This window comes from Echiichthys vipera (genome assembly GCF_963691815.1).
Source record: "Echiichthys vipera genome assembly, chromosome: 18".
Classification (NCBI taxonomy): Eukaryota; Metazoa; Chordata; class Actinopteri; order Perciformes; family Trachinidae; genus Echiichthys; species Echiichthys vipera.
In genome coordinates this window covers 13,851,071-13,873,046 of record NC_139843.1, presented here as the reverse complement: position 1 = coordinate 13,873,046, position 21,976 = coordinate 13,851,071, and the positions used below count along the sequence as shown (strand labels likewise).

The 21,976-nt window shown below is 40.9% G+C and overlaps 1 protein-coding gene across 1 annotated transcript; it reads left to right on the top strand.

Moving 5' to 3' along the window:
- Positions 1–703: 703 nt before the first annotated feature.
- LOC310960831 (liprin-alpha-3-like) lies at positions 704–20,644 on the top strand (the record flags this gene model as incomplete). The annotated part of the gene is made up of 31 exons (XM_083932650.1): positions 704–1,039; positions 4,062–4,163; positions 4,571–4,735; positions 7,727–7,801; positions 7,908–7,967; positions 8,191–8,319; positions 10,080–10,172; positions 10,497–10,549; positions 11,953–12,046; positions 12,259–12,393; positions 13,114–13,197; positions 13,302–13,433; positions 13,524–13,586; positions 13,774–13,853; positions 14,066–14,252; positions 14,392–14,582; positions 14,695–14,938; positions 15,033–15,172; positions 15,281–15,429; positions 15,525–15,621; positions 16,086–16,167; positions 16,343–16,543; positions 16,677–16,739; positions 17,281–17,307; positions 18,268–18,443; positions 18,533–18,630; positions 18,716–18,891; positions 19,047–19,115; positions 19,429–19,591; positions 20,333–20,392; positions 20,518–20,644. The coding sequence occupies 30 exons, from the start codon at positions 704–706 to the stop codon at positions 20,374–20,376; spliced, it is 3,708 nt and encodes a 1,235-aa protein (XP_083788776.1). The 3' UTR covers positions 20,377–20,392; positions 20,518–20,644.
- Between the last annotated feature and the right edge of the window lie 1,332 nt (positions 20,645–21,976).

Below are 21,976 nucleotides of genomic sequence, written 5' to 3'. Positions count from 1 at the left end.
ATTCTCATGGTTCACACTGGGTGTATAAGCAGAAATCCAGAGTTAATGATTTACTAGAGTTGTCATCACGTAATTATGCACTCAGTCAACATATTCTTTTTTTGTCAGGAACACTAATTTGAAACCACTAATTGTCATCAATAGTTTAAATTAACTACAAGCTCACTCTTTCAATGTTCTTTATCATTTTTTTATAAGCACAGTGAAGTTTATTGAGGGGAATCTAATGCAATCCCTTCTCTCTTTTTCAGCTCTCACCCCTGGTGTTTTGAGGAGCTCTGCCTCGTGGACACAATTTAGGAGCATCAGCCCTTCTTTTATCCCTTCCTTCCCCATAACCCCTTCCATTTCTCACCCTCCGCCAATCCCAGCCACCCACAGAACGGCTTCCCCGTAGATAAACCTTCCTCTTGCATAACACAGGAACACATAAGCATTCTGATCATACACCATGAAGGTTGGGACTTTGTGAAGGAAGACATACAGAGTGTTGGAGAAAAACATCAAGGCAATAAACAGAGGAACATATGCAGACCAAAGGAATGATATTTTTGGAAAACTGAAGATGTAAAGATTTATATTTTGTACATCAAACTTTTAGTACAAGCTCATAAAAACCCAAGGCACGAAGACAGACATTTTGCACGCACAATCCCCATTTAGTTTTCTCTATTAACTTGACACACATACACACCAGGGTCTCATGATGATGTGTGAGGTGATGCCCACCATTTCTGAGGATGGGCGAAGTGGGACTGGTGGGGGCCCTTCCTCACCTGCCGGGACGGGAGTCGGAGGCCCTGGAGGTGCGATCGGAGGAGGCGGCTTCAGTGGGAGGGAGGCCAGAAGCGGAGGAGATGAAGGAGGAAGCACTGGGAACCTGGAGTCGTTAATGGTCAACATGCTGACAGAGAGGGAGAGGCTGCTGGAGAACCTAAGGGAGACACAGGACTGCCTGGGCACGGCTCAGCTGCGCCTCCGCGAGCTCGGCCATGAAAAGGAGTCACTTCAGAGGCAGCTGTCCATCGCCCTGCCACAGGTACAACTGTGTGTATGTGTGTATATACTGTACAATCTGTGCACATGCACATGTGAATGGAGAAATGAGTTTGGAGATGAAGGTACTTGTTTGGCACTGTGCTATCAGTGTCTAGTTATATACCAGTGTGTTTTTCTAAATGTGTGTCATCATGAAGCGAGCTCATGAGACAGTAATCCTTTGCAGTGGCAGGTCATGCTGAGAGATGCTAGAAAGTTGAAGTTAAATACTTCCCCCTCTGCGTCTTCAGAGTTTTCCCTCACCAATGTTGTTCTTACTAATGCAGAGGGTTTATGTTCCTGTCATCTACTGGCTGTTTAGTCTAAGTTGCATTCGCAATTTTCCTCTTGTTGTGTAATACGGTTTTATTAGGTTTGTTGACCATGTAGGATTATTGATGCTGGAAGCTTATACACTGGAGATCAAAATTAGAGAACAAATTATTATTACTTGATTTATTCTGAAATTTTGTGATTTTTTATTGTTCAGAATTTGATAGAAAATCCGCTGTGGCTATACCACTGCTGTACTAGTATGTTTTTTTAAATAACCAAGGCAATTCAACAAAATCCTTTATTTTGTGAAAAAAACAGTGAGCAAAATTAGAGAACAGTAACAACTGTGTCAGAAGAGAAGATTTAAACAATGTTTTCTCAGGGCTATATGATTAAAAAAAATAAAAGTAAGTGTAGAGGCCCTTGCTTTGAGTGACTTCATCACATCTGCGCCCACAGGACATCACTAGTTTCTCACACTGCTCTGGTTTGTTCTTGGACCATTTTTCTTGCAGTCTCTTTCTGTAGTCTGTAATCTGTAGTGTGTTTCTTAGACATTGTTTTGTCACCAAGGATTTTCCAGAGATTCTCTATTGGGTTTTGATCTGCACTCTGGGCTGGTCATTTCATTGTTTCAATATTCTTAGCCTCAAGCAACTGCCCATTTTGAAGTGTGATAGGGGGCATTGTCTTGCATGGAAATTGCAGCTGATTGGGAGACAATTGCAGAGAAGGTATTGCAGAACCCATTTTTATTCAGATTGCTTGAGGTAAAAGGCCAAGGGATTCCTTTAAAATGGCCAATGCCAATTCTTTGGAGCGTTATTTAGTCCACTTTCCAAGCTTGCATGACATTGGTACCAACTAATTCCTTAGGTCCTCTTGTTTTCTATGATATCTTCACTATAGCTTTAAAACATTTGTTATAAGGCTACATTACTGAATTGCATTTGAATGTACATGTGTTTATGGTATTGTGTACAAAACCTTTAAATCATTATCAACACACCAGTAAGACTGGGTATAGTTTAAAGATTACAATATCAGTATAAGTATCCTTAAACTTGTACGGCATAAGAATTGAGATACGTTGTTTCTAGCGTCACTTTGTGTTGACTTTTCTTTTTTTTTGCTCTTTTGTAAACTTTAGTGAAACACATTCACCTCTCTATTTCCAGTCCGTCCCCTCTATGTGACCCTCTTAACACACTTCTGACCTTACTACAAGCCTCACTCAGAAGATGGAAGTTCCCGATCTCAGATTACAAGTGAACGCAGCATAACCGTTAGTGACGACCTCGACCAGCAGACACACCGCTGTGAGCAGCGTCACTAACGGCCTATTTACATCTTGCCCAGGAATGTGTGCTACAGACACAGATATTGGAGTACTCGGAAAAGTAGAAGTGCTTTCATTAGTAGGTCATATGATCAATCACCATTGTTTTAACTCACTCTTTGATAGATAGCAACTTAAAAGTAAATTAAATAGATGAAAATCTCATGGAGTAAAACTTTAAAGTGATACGGATACCAATAGAGTACTTCATTTTAAATAATCCTTCCATTTATTTTTATCAGGTGCCACAGGCAAGTTAGTTTTTGTTGGCAACTTGGCACCTTGAACTGCCAAATACACCTTGCTCCACTTCACCCCACCACAGAATGTATTTGTTTTAGCTGCTGCGGTAGTGGGCCAATCACAAGATGCATTAAATTGTAATTTACACTTGCATGGTTGGCTGCCTGTAAAAGCATTCAAATTGTTTTTATACATCTGGGTACAAAAAAAATCAAATGCAGTTATCGTTTGACTTGAGAGGTTCAAATATTACTTGGTACTGGGTTGTTTTTGCCGATACCTTAAAGGTATCGAGTACCAATTCCCAGTCCTACACACCAGTCAAAAGCATTTCAAATTTGTATTTCCTATTTATATATATCATAGAGCATGGCTGAAAATGTATTTAAATGTTAAGAAGAAGAAAAAAAGGAACAATAACGGTACAAGGGAAGCCAACTGAGAAGCTGACCCCTATCCAAACAAGAAACAATCCCATAAAGCCAAGAGCCAATGGACCCACTGTGTCACCATCTGTATAGATCTCTTTTTGGCTTTTTTCTCTTCCATCCTCCATGCAAACACAGACCAATTCCATGTGTCTACTTTCAACATTTTTTAAAATCCTAAAGCAGGTAATCCTGACTGTAAGCATCCGCACATCATCACATCATAAACAGCAGTTATATCTAATCTGAAGGCTTGGAATGTGTTTTATGGAGTAATCTCCCACCATGTATTGTTTTTGGGGGTCTCTCCTGTGCATTCCAGTGCAGAGCCATTGTGTAACAGTGTGATGTAATGCATCCATGAATGCAAGTTCACAGAGGCGGATGAGTGAGAGCAAGAGTGGTGGTGGAAACTGTGTCACTGATTAACATGATTGTTGTGTAGGTTTAAATCATGGACGTCTCCCCACATTTCTGGTCTCAGGTGCCCCACACAGTGTTTCTGGAGGGCTTTGGTCATGTATATTTTTAGTTCTTGAGTTCATTTATATGTGCTGAGAGCAGCCATCTCTATTTCATTTCCAGTCACTAGATTTGTCTGGCCTGAATCATTATTTGTTCCTTTAAACGCTCATAGTAGCTCAAGCGGCTGAGCTGAGACCACATTAAACTATTAAAACCATACATTTAAACAGTTTGTTTTCTTTGCCCCTGAACGCAGCTTGTGTGTTCCACAGGAGTTTGCTGTGTTGACTAAAGAGCTGAACGTTTGCCGGGAGCAGCTTCTGGAGAGGGAGGAGGAGATTGCTGAGCTCAAGGCAGAGAGAAACAACACACGTGTAAGATGCTTAGCGGCCATTTTGCTTATTAGCACTGTAACAGCCTCTGTGTTATCCTTCTCACCCATTGTGGTTGTGTGGGTGTCACACTGTTTAATTTGCTCCTGGGTTATTTTCCTCCTTCCCTTCCTTTTTCTCCTCCACATTTTCTCTTTTTTTGACTCCTTTGTTGTGTTCTTATCTGCGTCCCTTATCTCTCCCACTCACTCCTTATCCCTGTCTACTACCCGGTGCTCTTTTCTCCACCCATTTTCATCTCATTGTCACGCTTAAAACCCTTCACTCCTCTGTATCTTTCCTGAATCCTCCCTGTCTCTGTCGTCGTCCTTCAAACTCCCTTTCTTACCTCTTTGCATTCTCCTGTCACCTCCCTGTCTCCTTCCCCTTCAACCCATTCACTCCTGAAGTTGTTGCTGGAACACCTGGAGTGTCTGGTGTCTCGCCATGAGCGCAGTCTGAGGATGACAGTGGTGAAAAGACAAGCCCAGTCCCCAGCGGGGGTCTCCAGTGAGGTGGAAGTCCTCAAGGCCCTCAAGTCTCTGTTTGAGCACCACAAGGCTCTAGATGAAAAGGTGGGTCAAACTGTTGTCCATTTCATTGCATCAGCTACAGAAAAAAGGTGAAATTCTGTAGGATAAATAAAAATCTTTGCCTTTTACTTCCTACTCACAATCTTAAAGCGGTTAGGATGAATATTTTTATACTAACAACAGATTTGATGACTGATTATGTTTTCAGTTGCAGGCATCTGCTTTCAATGAAAAGGTGCTAAGACCGAGCTTTAGGCTAAGTCAGTTGAACTAGCACCAAACAGCATACAGACAAAAGCTGTGTTCGAAACTGTTCCCTCATTCACTCACTCACTATTTCCTTATAGTGCTTATTAAATAGGCCTGTGAATGTTCTCATTCGTCCAGGTCATCGTTATCCTCAAAGCAAAATTTCAGTCAAAAACAACTGGACTGGTTGTTTGTCTAGAAAGACTAGTCCGGACCAGTCCCAGCCTGGTCAGATGCATACATGAACTGATGAAGCCTCTTGGATGAGAGGTGAAACGTCTTCCTAGACAAACAACCAGTCCAGTTGTTTTTGACTGAAATTTTGCTTTGAGGATGTTTGTTAAATAGTGAACTACATAGGGAATGAGATTACACTTTTTCTTTTCTTCCAGGAAAACACGACTGCATTGCATTGTGGTATGCAGGAGTAAAATGAAGGGTAAATCGAATGGACACTCTAGCTGTGCATTCTGGGTGTTTTATACTGAATGAATTTAACCACTGAGATTTCAACCACTACAAAATGGCAAACACACCATTCCCGTGATAGAGAGCGGTTTCGAACACAGCTACAGTTAGCGGCTAGCTGGTGAACACAGTAAAGCATTTAGCAGCTAAAGGGCCAAATATTCCCTCAGGAGTTGGTAGAGAGACTAAAAACAGAGCCAATTAATATTGAACTTAAAAATTAACGCTCATTTTGCTTTGAATCTGCCTGATGTGTTAATAAGCCTCTTTGATAACATTTTATCCTAAGTGTTGTATCTCTTTTCTGTTGCCCCAAAGTGTTGTGCATTTTTAAGAATAAAAGCTGTTGACAAAATTTGTTTTGACATAGAAATGTTCTTAAATTTAAGAGAGCTCCAAATGTCTCTTAAGTTTGTAACTTGTTAGCGTAGCCTATTAGCAGGGCTGTGATAAGTATTTGTGCATTCATGTACTTTACTGAATTATTTAGCATGATAATACATACTTCTAATCCCATTACATTTCAGAGCAATTTATTGTATTTCTCCCCCACTATATTTATTTGATACTTTTTACATTAAAAAAACATAATAAGCTCATATGACATGATGCACTAGGCTTCTATACTACTATTTTACCCAGTAAAATCCACTACACATTGATGAACATGAAAATACTGATTATATTTGATATATTTCCCTGATAACACCTCTGTTCTCGTACTTAAGTACCATATTAAATTCAGGACTTTTGTTACCCGCGATGAGGTTTGTCCTGTCTTTGGGTTTTTATCTTGTGAATTTCTTGTTTTATTTTGAAAGATAACTCTCCTCTCGTTCCAGGTCACTAGCCCTTCCTCTTGTGTCACCAGTCTGTCATTCCCTGATTCCCGATTGTTTCCACCTGTGGCTCCCCTTCCCTCATGTGTATAAAGTCCGTGTCTTCCCCCTTGTTCCGGGCCGGATTATACTGTCAGGCCCAGGCAGGAAAGAGGACTCAGATGCGGAGGTTCGAGGATCAACACTGAATTTATTAGCATGACGACAGGGACGTGGCACAGAAAATAAGCCACAAACAAAAAAAATCACTCCGCACAGGAGGAACAAAACAAAAAACGTCAGTAATAAAACAAAGTACAAAATAAAGATGCTCCGTACAGGAGGAAAAAACAAAGTCACAAGAGAATTCAAAAATGGAAAACTTACTTGGACAAAAACAAGGAATACAAAAACCTGAACGTGGTAACAAAGAACTCGAAAGCATGGACAAGACTGTGGAACAAAACGCTGGATACATTTGTACCTTGTGTCGAATGTATCCAGTGTTTCGTTTTGTGTGTGGCTTTTTTTTCTGTGCCACGTCCCTGTCGTCAAGCTAATAAATTCAGTGTTGATCCGCGAACCTCAGCATCTGAGTCCTCTTTCCTGCCTGGGCCTGACAGTATAATCCGGCCCGGAACAAGGGGGAAGACATGGACTTTATACACATGAGGGAAGGGGAGCCACAGGTGGAAACAATCGGGAATCAGGGAATGACGTCAGACCGGTGACACAAGAGGAAGAGCAAATGACCTGGAACGAGAGGAGAGTTATTTTTCAAAATAAAACAGGAAATTCACAAGACAAAAACCCAAAGACAGGACAAACCTCACCGCGGCGTGACAACTTTTACTTGTATGGAATATTTTTAGACCATCGTATTTATATTTTTTTCTTAAGTAAATGTTCTGAGTACTTCCTCCACCACTGCCCATTGGGGTTTCAGACGGCTGTAGTAAAAATATGTTTTGTATTGACTGTATCATATATTATTGGTTAAGGTGACGTAATATATATAAAGTCAGAATAGGATCATCTTAGCTCACAAGATGCAGCCGTTGCTTTCTCGTAAATGGTTATGTCTTGCATCTCATTTACTATTCCTGCTCTGAGCGTTTATATGATCATGTGCTGCTCTAACCGGTTTCTCCCACTGTAAGTAGGAGTAAGTTACTAGATATATATTTTTTTACTCTCACTGACAAAGTTGGCACTTAAGCACATTCCTAGAAGTTTGATAAGCACTGCAGTGCACACAAATATCTCAAGCACCTTTTTACAAGAAATGATGTTGTGATGAAAGTGTTTTGGCCTCTTAAGAACTGTTTAATTAGCTCTATCCTTTATAACTTGCTCTTTCTATCAAGATTATTGGGAAGGTCAAATGGATTTAGTTACTTTGGGAGAGTAAACGATCAAATCTGTTCAGGCAATATGAATGCAGACTGAATCATTACTTGTGAGCAACATAATGGTCGGTCATTGCTCTACCCCACAGGTTCGAGAGAGGCTCCGTGTGGCCCTCGAGAGGGTGTCCATGTTAGAGGACCAACTTGCAACATCTTCTCAAGAGGTAAAGTCCAATGCAAATGATTTGTTTTGTTTCAAGGATGCTTTAGTGTGAGGAAAGAACATTCATTCGTATCATCTGTTTGCCCATTTTGTCTCCCCTTTTCCAGGTAATCTCTTTAAGAGACCAAATTAAAAGACGTCAACAAGGGGTGGACGGCGGGAAAGATGTAAGGGGGGGGGTTTATGCATGTTGGTTCCAGTTGTTTTTGTGTATGTGTTCCAGAAAGTCAGTAGAACAGTAGATGTATGGGTACCATGGTGTGTCAGTGTGATTTATAACATTAAGTTTGACCTCAACCACGTGTCATTTATTTCAGCTACAACCTCAACTGATTCCAACAGGTTATTTTTACCCTCTCATTTTTTTTTTCTGTATTGTCATCATTCCAGCGACTACCCAATGGTCCCTCCACTGGCCTGGAGGATAGCGAGCTGGATAAACAGCGAGAAGGAGAGATAGAGCGGCAGAGAGCTGAACTCTCCCAGCTGAGGGAGAGGCTGGCCCTCATGTGCCGGCAGGTGAGCGTATAGCCGTTTTCACATATGAACCCTGGACCGTGTCAGGAGAATCAGGTCCGGTACAGTGCTATGATATGGGCAGAATGAAACACCCGGTAGCATGTAGGCAGGTCTTATTACCTACTGGCCCAGCTTAGTAGAAAGAATGTTTTTAACATCACCCTCCCTCTTCCTCCGTCCGAGGTTTTTTTTTTCTTTTGCCAGGTAACGTTTTTCCACAGTTACTACTGAATTGTAAGCTATTTTGTTGAGTTGTAAGCTGTTTTGTTGACTTGCCCCTGAGTGAAAGGCTCTCTAATAAGCAGTGTGGCATTTTATGTCGAGGACCTTTATTGTGAAAGGTTAGGATGAAGTAGTGAAGCTTTAATGTGCCGCAGGAGGGAATCTAAAGGCTGGTGGTGTCATTTAAACAGAAACTTTATCTGTTGTCACTTTAATATATAGTTATTATATCCATTTGCCATAAACTTTGTTGTAGTCAGAAATTGCTGAAGTTAAAATTGCTGTTTTAAGGTTGAAATAGCTATTAGATTATAGTTAAGATTAGCAGTAAATCAGATGAGTGCTGATTGTTAAAGGAATAGATCAACATTTTTGGGATCCACAACGTGTTATTCCTAGGGGTGACCCTGAATAGGTAATTATTCAACGATTCAATCTAAGGAGCCTTATTCAACTACCAGCCTCGCATTTGAATCATCACATGTGGTTTTGAAACAAAGAAGTATGTCATACAGGATATGGTGGTGCTAAATGTCAGATTTGACATAGAATTGCTTTTATTATTCAGAGCACTGACATAAGAAAGTAGAATTAGCAGAGCGCTAAATATTTAATTTTATTTATGAACAATTCTCTGTCAAAATCAGCAGAGGGGGGCGCTGAGAAACAGCTGTCTGCGGCTTGCAGCGCGCTCTCATTGACTGTCCGTTCACTCCCCTGGCGTTTCCCTTCTGTCTGTGGATTGGTACACTGGGGGGAAATTTAATTGCTTTTTTTTTTTTTGTTCATATATGGCAAAGATACGACTGACAACTCATGGCATCCGGATCCTTTCAGCTCTTTTCTCTGTGTGGAAAAAAAACGTAAAAGCCAGTGCTGCAATGACAAAAATAAACAAAAAAGAAAAAAAAATGTCGTTGTCGATCAATCGAGGCAAGATTTGGCCAATCAGATTGGACTATGTAAATTCTTATAACAGTGCATTTAGTCTTTATTATTATATTATTATTATTTAATTTTATAATGAACACTGGCTATGATAACAAGACATTTCTTCAGTGTACTCCATTAAATAGAGCCAAGCTATTAATTCCAACAGAATATCCCAAGAAGGATTGAATCACTATGTACTGGTCTCCCTCTTCCCTCTTGTGGCCAGTTAAACTATTGCAACTGCTTTGAAAATCCATAATTATACTGTATAGTGTACAATAAGATACGACATAATTTTAATAGAATTATAGACATGCTGTATGTAGCACTGTCTGATGTGTTGTGGGTCAAACGTATTTAGGTAAAGATACCTAATTTACCAAATGTTTGACTGTCGTGTCAGAAGATAAAAGGATTTAAGAGAAAACTGAAAAGAGGCCCATTCTGTCTCTAGTTTACTGCATTTGAAGCACCAGACTCTCAGCATGTCACACATTTGTAATGAATCATTTGCCATTTCGATTTACACTTAGTGCTGTAGCAGTTAACACTGAATCACGTCGGTTTAATCTGTGTCATCTCGTCCCTTTTTGATGTCACGTCAGGTTGGGGAAATAGAGGAACAGCTTGCGGCCGCCAGGAGGGAGGTGACGAAGTCGGAGGAGGCCAATCAGAAGCTCCAAAGGGAAGTGAAAGAGGTCTGTAGGGCCAATCTGTCTCTTCCCAGCCAAAACCCTGAGCTCCCTTGATTCCCAGGGCTCCAAGGTTTTATTTAAACACAATGGGCATATGTTGTTACTACTATGCATTATTTCAGAGGGATATTAAGGGAAATGAATCAGTTCAGAGGTGGATTTTTGCTATTTGGTGTTACTGCCAGTCTAAAATGACTCATTTTAGGTATCTCCTAATTGGCCATTATTTTTCACATAAATGTCTAATAAGAACTGTTCTCTCATGTATATCATGAAAGCCTGAAATGCACACCATCTCGTTTCATGATACCTTTTTGCTTCCCGCAGGCCCTTTGCCAAAGGGAGGACATGGAGGAAAGAATTACAACACTAGAACGCAGGTAATCTTGGCTGTGTTTGAGGAATCTATTCTTAGTTGTAGAGAGGACTCACCCATCTTTTTTTTCTTTTGCAACCATAATTTCATACGTCAGCTGTAATGAACACAGCAGAAGGAGCATATGTTTTGCCTGTTGACTGGACATTTGTTGCAAGGTGTCCTTACACCTCTTTATACAGTCTAAGGTTGTTTTACATAATACCATTTGCATGACATTTTTATTAAGAATGAAGCTGTGAGCGAAAAGCAAAAATGTTGACTTTCTGTCACACAGTTTGGAAATTGAGTCCAATTTTTATCTTCGTTTAAGTGATGCAAAATAGGATGCAGCCAAAAATTTCCTTGAAAGATTTACACAACTCTAACATCAATAAGAATGTGTTATTACTGTTTTTACCGCATTATCTTTGATTGATGTTTTTTTTTTTAAAGGGTTAGTATCTGTCAATAAAAATAGTAAAATTAATAAATTTTTTTACCTGAAACTGCAGAAGGGTTAGCCCTGAGTAGTGTCTGTAGGCTTCTGCATAAGCTGCATACATCCCCAACAACCTCCATAAGAAGACTAGGGCAGCTTCCATTTTCCTGAGGGACAATAAAGTATTTATTTCACCCAAAATCCCATTTTGTAAAAAGTTACATTTCTATGTCTTTTTTGATTATAGAGGAGGTCGGGGTGCTAAATAAATACTGTGGAAGTATCAAAACGCTCAACTCACCGAGAAATGCACACAGTCCCATGTTCAGAAACTGTGTCTTTAAATGAGTTGTCAGCACTTCTGTACGGTTGTGATGTCACAACTCTATCCATCTAACAGAACGGATACACTCTCATTTTAATCAATTCAGGTGTCTGCACCAGCTCCGACAGGCTCATGTCTCAGCTGCCTCTCAAATTAGTAAACGTACCTGAGGCGTGCATTTACGACTCAAGTCGAGAATACGCAAAGGTTGAGGCTGAATAAATATTTTAATTTACATTTTGCGATATCTGTCTTTGTCTGCCCTGCTGCTGAACGCTTTGAAATTAGCGTATCAGCAGGAACCAGTACAGACACTCGGATAAACTTAGAGACATGGATTCATTCTGCAACTGCAAAGATGGTGCAGAGATGGTGGGAGCGCAGCTACGAAAGATAGGCAGTATGAGAAAACCTGAAAATGAGTATGATATGAGACCTTTAAATGCTGTGAGCGTGCAGTAAGTTTTAACGTTTGAAACAGCTCAGAGCCTCTCCTATCTGGAGTCTGGCGGTTTGACAGTAGGATACGATTGGGTTGTATTTTAGTTAATTAATCAATCACCAGGGGAAATTACACCCTTGCGTATAATCACATATACCGTATATCATGTTGTTCAAGATCTGCAGCTCTAATATTTTGATTTCTTGGTGTTGGATGCAGGTACCTCAGCGCCCAGAGGGAGGCGACTTCTCTCCATGATATCAAAGACAAGCTGGAAAATGAGCTGGCCAGCAAGGAATCACTGCACAGACAGGTAAGGAATGGATCAAATAATACACATAATAAAATAGTCAGCACTTGCTACATGTGTGTTTGATGGAGTCATATTGTTGTACTTGTAAATCGAAAAAATGTATTTGCTATGCGAGCACTATTATCTTCAAAACAATAACATTAGGTGCAAAACTTATTTTTTACCTGATCTCAAGTCACACATACTGTATATGTTTTGGTCCGTGTGTCCAGAGCGAAGAGAAGAACAGACAGCTACAGGAACGTCTGGATGAAGCCAAGCAGAAGCTCCAGCAGACCCTACAGAGGGCAGAGACGCTGCCTGAGATTGAGGCCCAGCTCGCCCAAAGGGTTGCTGCGCTCAATAAGGTACTTTATGTCAGAGGCAATCACATACTGTACCTTCCAGACCAGACAACCTGCCACTCAGATTCAGTGCCGATAGTTACAATTAAAGGTTGAGGTTATTTTAATCAGATAAGCATCCTACTAAACATTTGACGTCGGATAGACGCGTAGATCATGTCCGTATTGGGTCTGCCGGTCCATGACCAATTCTGGACGTCTATTTGACGTCCAAACTAGGTCCACTATCTGGACGTCCAACCATGACCCAACTTGGAGCTCATATTAACGTTCATCATTTGTCCTTTGAAATGGGTACATTTTTTGGACTTCATTTGGATGTCTATGACAGGTGCAGGAAATGTCCATGATGTGTTTTGGGTTTTTTTTGTTATTTGAATGGCGGCCATAAGGTCTAACACCCTAGAAAAGTGCCATGTTATTAATATTATAGAAGAAGTCTCGAATTAGTTGAAATTTGATGTTGAAAAGACGTCCACAAACAAACACTTTTGGACTATAAATAGCCCTTACACTGAGGTCCCATAGACATCAACATTGGACGTTTAGAAAACGTCCAAAAAGACATCACCTGGAGTTAGAAAACAACCCCTTCAATGGACCAAAATTGGACGTTCAAAAATGACAGAAAATACATCACGTCTCCAGCGTCACATTGCACAGTGGGATGCCTCTTTCGCTTCAAGCATTCATTTTGGATCTACTTTAATTCTTCTAATTTAGGCAGAGGAGCGCCATGGCAATTTTGAGGAGCGACTACGACAAATGGAGGCTCAACTTGAGGAGAAGAACCAAGAGTTGCAGAGGGTAAAATCTTTTTTTCTTGCTTGGTGAACATTCATAGGGAAAATCTGAGTTTGTTGTCCAACCCTTTTCTATCTTGAGCACCTCTTTCATGGCCGTCATTTTAGGCGAGGCAGAGGGAGAAGATGAATGACGAACACAACAAACGCCTCTCAGATACAGTGGACAAGCTTCTGTCTGAGTCCAACGAGAGACTGCAGCTCCACCTCAAAGAGAGGATGGCAGCACTAGAGGAGAAGGTAACAAGAAGACTAATTAGTGGTGCAGAATAGTTTGTGATTATGACTGAAAATGAGAAAAACTATATTTTCATTCTTTTGTTCTGCTAGAATGCGCTTTCAGAGGAACTGTCCAACATGAAGAAAATCCAAGATGATCTTATAGCTAATAAGGTATTGTTTTTTCCAGCTACACTATCATTTTATGCTGATGTCCTGTCTGTGAGAGGTCATGGTGAATATATTCATCTACAAACAAGAGATTGTTTGACAAATGATGTTTAACAAATGTTTTTTTCCTTGTAAAAAATAATAATAAAAAAAGGTCACAGTCTAAGTCTTGTTTTCCTCTCTGCTTTAGGAACAGCTCCTTGCTGAGCTGGAGCGAATCCAACTGGAGCTGGATCAGCTGAGAGGGAGGCCTGGCTCTACTTATTCCAGGTTAGCCACAATGAACCTTCACAAGAATTTATTTATACTATATATTCTTAAATGCACAAATAAGATCATCTCCCAAGGGATACTTTTTATGCAGCAATTTTCTGAGCACACATTTGTGTTTACTCCCTTGGTTTAGTTCTAATATCCTTGCTATTATTTACATTGTCACCTTCAAGTACTAACATAACAAATTAATCCTAATCTCCCCATAGGGCGGGCAGCGTGAGCTCACTTCCCTCCACCCTTTTCCGAAGATCTCTGCCCGGGAGTGCCTCGGAGCTGCGGTACCCTCAGGGTGGAGGCTCACTCCCGTCCGGCTACAGCAACTCCTCTAGTGGAGTGGTGGTCAGGCGGACACACCGAGGCCGGTGGGGGGCTGCTAGAGACGACAGCAACAAGGTGTTAATGTCACACTTAGTTGGCGACGATGATGATGATGATGATGATGATGATGATGATGATGATGATGATGATGATGATGATGTCAGTATATTTTGTTTTTAGCATGATCATTTTCTGCATTTTCCCCTCTTCCCAGTATGGAGAGTGGGACAGCAGCACTATGCTCGGCCCTGGGTATGAGGGCGGTGACGGCGGTTGCTCTGACGACGAGGATGACAGGGAGACTCTGTTCGGATCGGAGCTGCTCTCTCCCAGCGGACAGACAGATGTACAGACTTTGGCCATCATGCTGCAGGAGCAACTGGAGGCCATTAACAAGGAGATTAAGTGAGATTATGTTTGCCGTTTATGAGACTTATTTGAATTCCTAAGGAAATGGTGTCTGTTTTCTGGTAGATGAATAATGGTTAAAACCCAAGACCCTCTGCTCTCCTGTAAGGTTGATTCAGGAGGAAAAGGAGAGCACAGAGCTGAGGGCAGAAGAGATTGAGAGCCGGGTCAGCAGCGTGGCCCTCGATGCTCCTTCTCTTCCGCCCTCCTCGCTGGGAGGACGGGACAGCGTCGGGAGGGGATACATGACTCCCTCCATCACCTCCTCCACGTTGGCGTCTCCCTCACCACCCAGCTCTGGACATTCCACCCCCCGCCTGCCACATTCCCCCGCCAGGGAGACTGACAGACAGGTACCGTGGTGAAGTTGTGATATAAGCCACCAATGTTCCTCACATGAGGATACTTTAAGAAGAGCCTGTGTAACGGACTCTTTCCACCTTGCAGAATAGCAAAGATGGTGAAGAATGCAGAGCCCTCGCCCTGATTGACTCCAACCCTCCAGCCGTTCCTCGAGCCCTACGATTGGACAGGATGACACACACTCACCCGGGAGCAGGCCTCGACGACCTCCGTGAATTTCGCAGGTACTCTCAAGAAGATTTACTTCCAAACTGTTTATTTGGTGAGTTAACTAGCCCTTTGCTGCAGTAAGCGTCTGTGTTGATTTCCCTTCCTGTTTTTCTTCACTCTAGTCTCTCTGCTGACGGTTCCACCACTTCAAGTCAGGATTCCCTCCACAAAGCCAGCAAAAAGAAAAGCATTAAGTCGTCTATTGGTCGTCTTTTTGGGAAGAAGGAAAAGGGGAGGATCGGTGCACCTGGGCGTGACTCTGCCTCACTGGGTACTACTCATAACAATACTTATACAGAAAGAGAATCATCGACATTGACGCTTAAGCATAAAATAATTGCTAATTCTAACCGTTGACCTTTCCAGCGTCCACACCATCTGATGACCTGGGCTCAGCTGATCCGTTAGGCCTGGCTAAACTCGGGACGGGAACAGTGGAGAAAGACCGCCGCAGCAAAAAGAAGTGAGAGTCATCTCACACTCATATAATCACAGAGCTCTTTGAGCACGCCTGTGCTCAGGTGTCGTCGGTAGAGCAAGCGATGATGCGAAGCACAAATGTCACAGCATTTAAATTAATACTTGAAGGAATACTACACCCTCTAAATTATCATTTGTATTTAAATTAGCCACCATATGTTAGCGTGGATGTTTTGAAGAAATGTGTTTTTCTCGCACGCCTCCATGGTGAAAAAAGAATCCAAAAATGGAGACAATTCTACACTTCAATTCTGCGTTTTTCATTCACTATAGAGGCATGCGAGGAAACCAAATTTACAATGATATACAAATGATCATTCTGAGGGTAAAGAATTCCTTTAACATCTTTAGCTCATTGTGATTTTGTATTTATAAACAGACAGTGGTAAAGTGAGATATGAAGAAGTGATACTTTGCCAAATAACTGTTTCCCACTCTCCTTCCCAGGCATGACCTGTTAGAGGAAGCCTGTCGTCAGGGTCTGCCTTTCGCCTCATGGGATGGTCCTACTGTTGTTACGTGGCTTGAGGTAAGGTCATAACATCAATATGTTCATGTAAATATCCAGCATCTCACTAGGATAAAAGGTTTGGGATTAATTTTACTACCACAGTTTGTATGCAACAAATACAAAAGTGACAGAAAATATTGCTTTTTCGTCTCAAGTATCATTCCAAGTGTTGCTCATCTCTCTGTTCATCCAGCTGTGGGTAGGGATGCCAGCCTGGTATGTGGCAGCATGCCGTGCCAATGTGAAGAGCGGCGCCATTATGGCTAACCTGTCAGACACAGAGATCCAGAGGGAGATCGGCATCAGCAACCCTCTACACCGACTCAAACTCCGCCTAGCAATCCAGGAAATGGTCTCCCTCACTAGTCCGTCTGCACCCGCGAGCACTCGCTCTGTAAGGCTTCGTAATAACAAGTGACATGTCTCTAAACATCAGCACATAAGTCATGTGTTCACACAGACGGGACACACACCCATATCAAGGAAGAAGACTGATGTTTGTTTGTTTTTCATTATTGTCATTACAGTCAACCAGTAATATTTGGATGACACACGCTGAGATGGAGTCTCTCGCTGCTGCCACCAAGCCAGTAAGAATATTACGTTTCATATCAAATCTGAAGATTCTTTCTAGATTCTATATTTTGGGATTTTGATTTACTTTATGTTTATGAATTTTGGACTGTTCAGATCCAAATACTGTACTGCTTTACTATACTTTTACATTCTGTATTCTTTATTGTGTATTGAGGCATGTAAGATGATGAATTGTGTTTTATCCTCTAAATATTAAGCAATATGACCAAAAGCCTCACATTGATAAGCTTTTTTTTCTTTTTCTTTGTCTCTGATTAGGCATGTTTGGCTACACCTCTCCCTTACTATTCCCTCAAAATCTGTTTTGATGTAGTGTTTTTCCAACTAATTCTCACTCACTAACAAGAAAAAACTTTTCCTCCCTGTGCCTTTCCTCTCTTCTCCATTTTTTCCTGACTCTGATTCATTATAACACACACACACACACACACACACACACACACACACACACACACTCCCCCTGGTGATTCTTTCCCTCTCTTTGCAACTCTCTGTCCCTTTTCTCTTCCGTTGCTTCTCTGCCTGAAACACAAGGAGCAGAAGGAGTTCAGCTGGGACCAGGTACGCTTCTGGCGGTGTACAACTGACCGTCACAATGTGCTGTGCACTTTGGGATATGAAGAAATATCAATAGTTTTTAACCACAGACAACTTATTGAGTAATTAAATCGGTTTAAGCTAGTATGATTATGTAATCTATGATTCCCTTACACTGCACCTCATGTGAATTCTATTGTTCCTCATGTAAATTATTACTTTTGAAGAGGCGAGGGTTTCACGCTTTAGCTGAGCCTGTTTTTATTTATTTTATTCAATTTATTTGTCACAATAAATCATATTAAATACATAAGCAAAATCTTATCTTAACTTATAATTTGATTTGTGCATTAAAACAGTGAAATAACAATAGATATTTGTATGATGGGGGTCGGTCCACAGTTTTCCCACCCCAGCAGGGAGAAAGGGCTGTTATCTGTGTGGTTGAGATCTTTAAAGATTCTTCAAGCCTTATTCTTACAGTGCCTGGTGTAAATATCGATTAGGCAGGGATTAGAGCATTGCCTATTGTGCGTTCAGCGGAATTAACGAGTAGAAGGTCAAGCTGTTATTAATCTCTCCCAAGCCAGAAAACCTCTTTGACCAGCACAGATAATAATTGAGCAAAAATGACATTACCATTTAAATTATAAGATTTTTCTTCAGCAGTCTCTTTAAAAAGAGTATTAAATGGAAAACAAACCATAGAATCCTTTTAACGGTGGTGCTTTCTGATAAGGCACCCTTATAAGGGTTTGCAGTATGTAATTAATGGCTTTATCAATGGCTAATAATTCCTGTGCCAATGATTTATGTTTCTTGTTAGCTGTAATGCATCAACTGGCACAAATGAAGGCTGTCTTGACTAATTGCCTGATGGCCAGCAGTGTGTATATAATGTGCAGGAAAGAGAGACAGCTGTAGACGGGGGGGCTTTGTTTATTCTTCACTTTTTCTCACTCCAACCTTCCCTCCATCCTCCAGATCCTGGCCTATGGAGACATGAACCACGAGTGGGTGGGAAACGAATGGCTGCCCAGCCTGGGTCTGCCACAGTATCGCTCCTACTTCATGGAGTCACTGGTGGACGCCCGTATGCTCGATCACCTCACAAAGAAAGAACTGAGGGGCCAGCTGAAGATGGTGGACAGTTTCCACAGGTCTGAAGTCTCCACTACTTCTTTGCGACTTTTACTTGGATGTATATACCTGATATCTTTGATGAAATGAACAATGTGTCTTTCTGCAGGGTGAGTCTTCACTATGGCATTATGTGCTTGAAGCGCTTGAACTATGACAGGAAGGAGCTGGAGAGGAGGAGGGATGAGAGTCAACACCACAACCAAGGTGAGGCCTGTGTCTTTAATAGCCAAATCCACTCTTCAGAAATGATATCAGAGCATTTGCATGTGCTTTTTTGTGTCTTCCACAGATGTAATGGTGTGGTCCAATGAGCGAGTGATGTGTTGGGTTCAGGCAATCGGTCTGAAAGAGTTTGCCGACAACCTATTAGAAAGCGGGGTGCACGGGGCCCTCCTGGCACTTGATGACACCTTTGACTACACTGATTTGGCCCTCCTCCTCCAGATACCCAATCAGAACACACAGGTACTGCACAGCGCACCGCCCTTTATTGTCAACTTGTAGACACAGAGCGCTCATCACTGCACCTTCTGTTTGCCTAATGCCGAGATAAACCTCATCTTTAACAGTTAATTGATCTTAATTATGATCTTAAAACCCTGTTTGTCTATCTTTTGCAGGCGAGGCAGCTCCTAGAGAAGGAGTATAATGCTCTCATCTCCATGGGAACAGAGAGGAGGCCAGATGAGGTACGACAAAGCAGACTGTCAGTAGAAAATCAACTTTGTTTCTTCCCAATACGGCCTTTGATCCAAACTTATCATTTGTTGCCTTTTTCTGAAGTGGTTCAGCTGTGTTTACACCACCGCTAATTGCTTAGTTACAGCTGTAGGACTAAAAACTGTGCAACTGTGGTATCTTATCACAACAAAACCTGCTTTGTCAATTACTACTTTGGTACACCACCCCTAATGCATAAAGAAAAATACCCTGAAACAGATATTCTTTGCTGTGAACGCTGTTATTTTTGAATCCACCGGTGTTATTCGATTGTCTCTATAGGACGGCACGAAAACATTTACACGGTCACCATCATGGAGGAAGATGTTCCGAGAGAAGGACCTCCGCGGCGTGACCTCCGACTCCTCAGAAACGTTACCTGCCAACTTCCGTGCCTCCGCCATCTCGACCCCCTCCGTCACCCTGAGAAAAGTCCAGAGTGAAGGTGAGGAGACGCAGCTCGCGCCGAGCGAATGGACATGAAAGCAGCGCTGCTGGAAAAGTGGTTTCTTTCTGTTTAAACACTTAAAAAAACAATGTGTATAATGAACTAGTCTTACTTTATACTAACTAAGTCTAATATACTATACTACTATAGGTATAAACTAGATATATGATAGGACTGCATTCACATTTTTGTTACTTTAGTCTGATGGTGGTCATTAATATATAGAGATTTCGCAGCTGTTTCATTGGTCAAGGGGCTTAAAATCAAATCCAAGGTCAAAAGCATTTGATGACTGAGTTTAAAGGTTCCATATGTTCATACTTGTATTATTGGTTTCTACACGCTAAAATGTTCAAAAAAATAACACATTTATTTAATTATTATATATGTATTTTTCATCATACTCTCTGTCGGAATATACCTGTATTTCTACTCTGTCTAAAACGCTCCATTTTCCCGGTCTGCTCTGATTGGTCAGTGTTTCTGGGTTTTCCGGAGTCTCTGCACCGTCATTAGAGCCAGGGAATGACTCGGCACTTTCTACATATATATTGTCTAGTTGTGACATCATAATGGTACAGCAGAATGTTTTAGTGGCTTTTTGAAACCAGTTTTTCTTCCCTTTGAATCAGAACAGAAAACCCTACTAAACGCAGGTTATTGTTTGTTTTTTTTCATTCCAGTCTGAACTACCGCACGAGTTTTATTAACTAACTTGCTTCGTCTGTTTGTCTGCAGGTCCGAGAGGAGACTCGGGATCCGTGAGAACATATTCCTGCTAAAATACAAGCACACCAGGTGAGAAAAGGCGCCCGCAATCATGATTGTATCTGTAACTAAAAATAGCTTGTGTGAAACCAAATGAAACATCTTATCTCAGCAGGAGCTTTCACAGTTCTTGTGTGTTTTATTCCATTTTGTAGAGCCCCACCTCTATCCTAACCCAAGGGGGGAAAACACATTTTTGAAGAAAAAAACAAAACAAAAATGGACACTAGAAGATGACCAACATCATTCGAGCGAGATGTCTCGAAGAATCAAAGACACTGAGTGAATGATTTCTGAAAAGATGACAAAATAATGAGTGAATGACTGTTTATTCATCTGTTTCTCTATCTCTCTCTCTCTCTCTATCTCTATCTCTCTCTCTCTTTCTGTCACCCCATCTCGATCCATAGTTGTGGCATGATGCTGTTTGATTCTGTAGAAAGTGGCCTGTAGAAAGTGACCATCGCCTATCGTGAATACATCTTCCGTTGTTTTTTTTTTTGAGTGTGAGGTTGCAATATTGACACAATGAATTCATAGTTTTTAAAACTGGAAAAAAAAAACTGCATTCCTGTTCAGATCAAAAGAAAGATAGCCCATCACACATTCTTTCAGGTGATCTTACTATGATTAAGACTGATTATAGAACATATTCTGACTTGTAACGTCACAATTCAGTAGAATTCGGGGAGGGGGATGTTCAAAGGGAGAATGAGTGTACACATGTATGTTCTTAAGCCATAACAGACATGAGATGCACAAATGTGAATAGGACAGACAATGAGACAATTAGCAAAGTGCTTTATGACAAAATCCTGTTCAGAGTGGGGAAAAAAGAGTTGAGCATTTGTGTTAATATGCATGCCAAAATCAACCATTTTAGAGTGGACGTCATGATATCAATCATCTAATGATGTGAAAGCTTGGGTCAGGACTTTGTAAAATGTGTGTATTTTATTTTTGTCATTTTTTATGACAACTGCTATTGTATGTATGTATGTATGTACAGTATGTATGTGTGTGTATTAAACTGTATGTTCATTTCATACTTAGTTTTAAGACTGACTGTAATTTCATTTTAGGTTGAAAAAGGAAATATGTTTTAAATTATGGACATTTAAGATATGCTACTTGTATGTGTACATTTTGAAGAAAAAAAAATGTGTTATGATTTAAATTCATATTATTGGAGAGTAGTGATGATAATTGAATATAATATTATAATAATGATTGTAAAAGCTGTAATTAAAAAACATACCTGTAAAATGCTAAAATGCTGTTATTTCCAGTTTCCCCTCACACTGACGGAAGATCACAGGTAAATAGTTGGAACGGGGCTGGAGTATGAACCTGTGTAATGCAGACACTACAGTTGAAATCTACAGTCAGGGGCACAACTAAGAAATAACTGCAAACTACCAAGAGACCAGGGAAAGGTGAGGTGGAGCAAGGAGGGAAAGCTAAGTATACAGTACTATAAATGCTATGCCTCTTTTAGCTACAGTGTAAGACACAATTGTTGAAACCTTATGTGAAAATTATAAAAATTCATAAAAAGGACATGATTGTTGTCTCCTTAGGCTATTGCAGTCCTTTATTGTTTATACATTATGA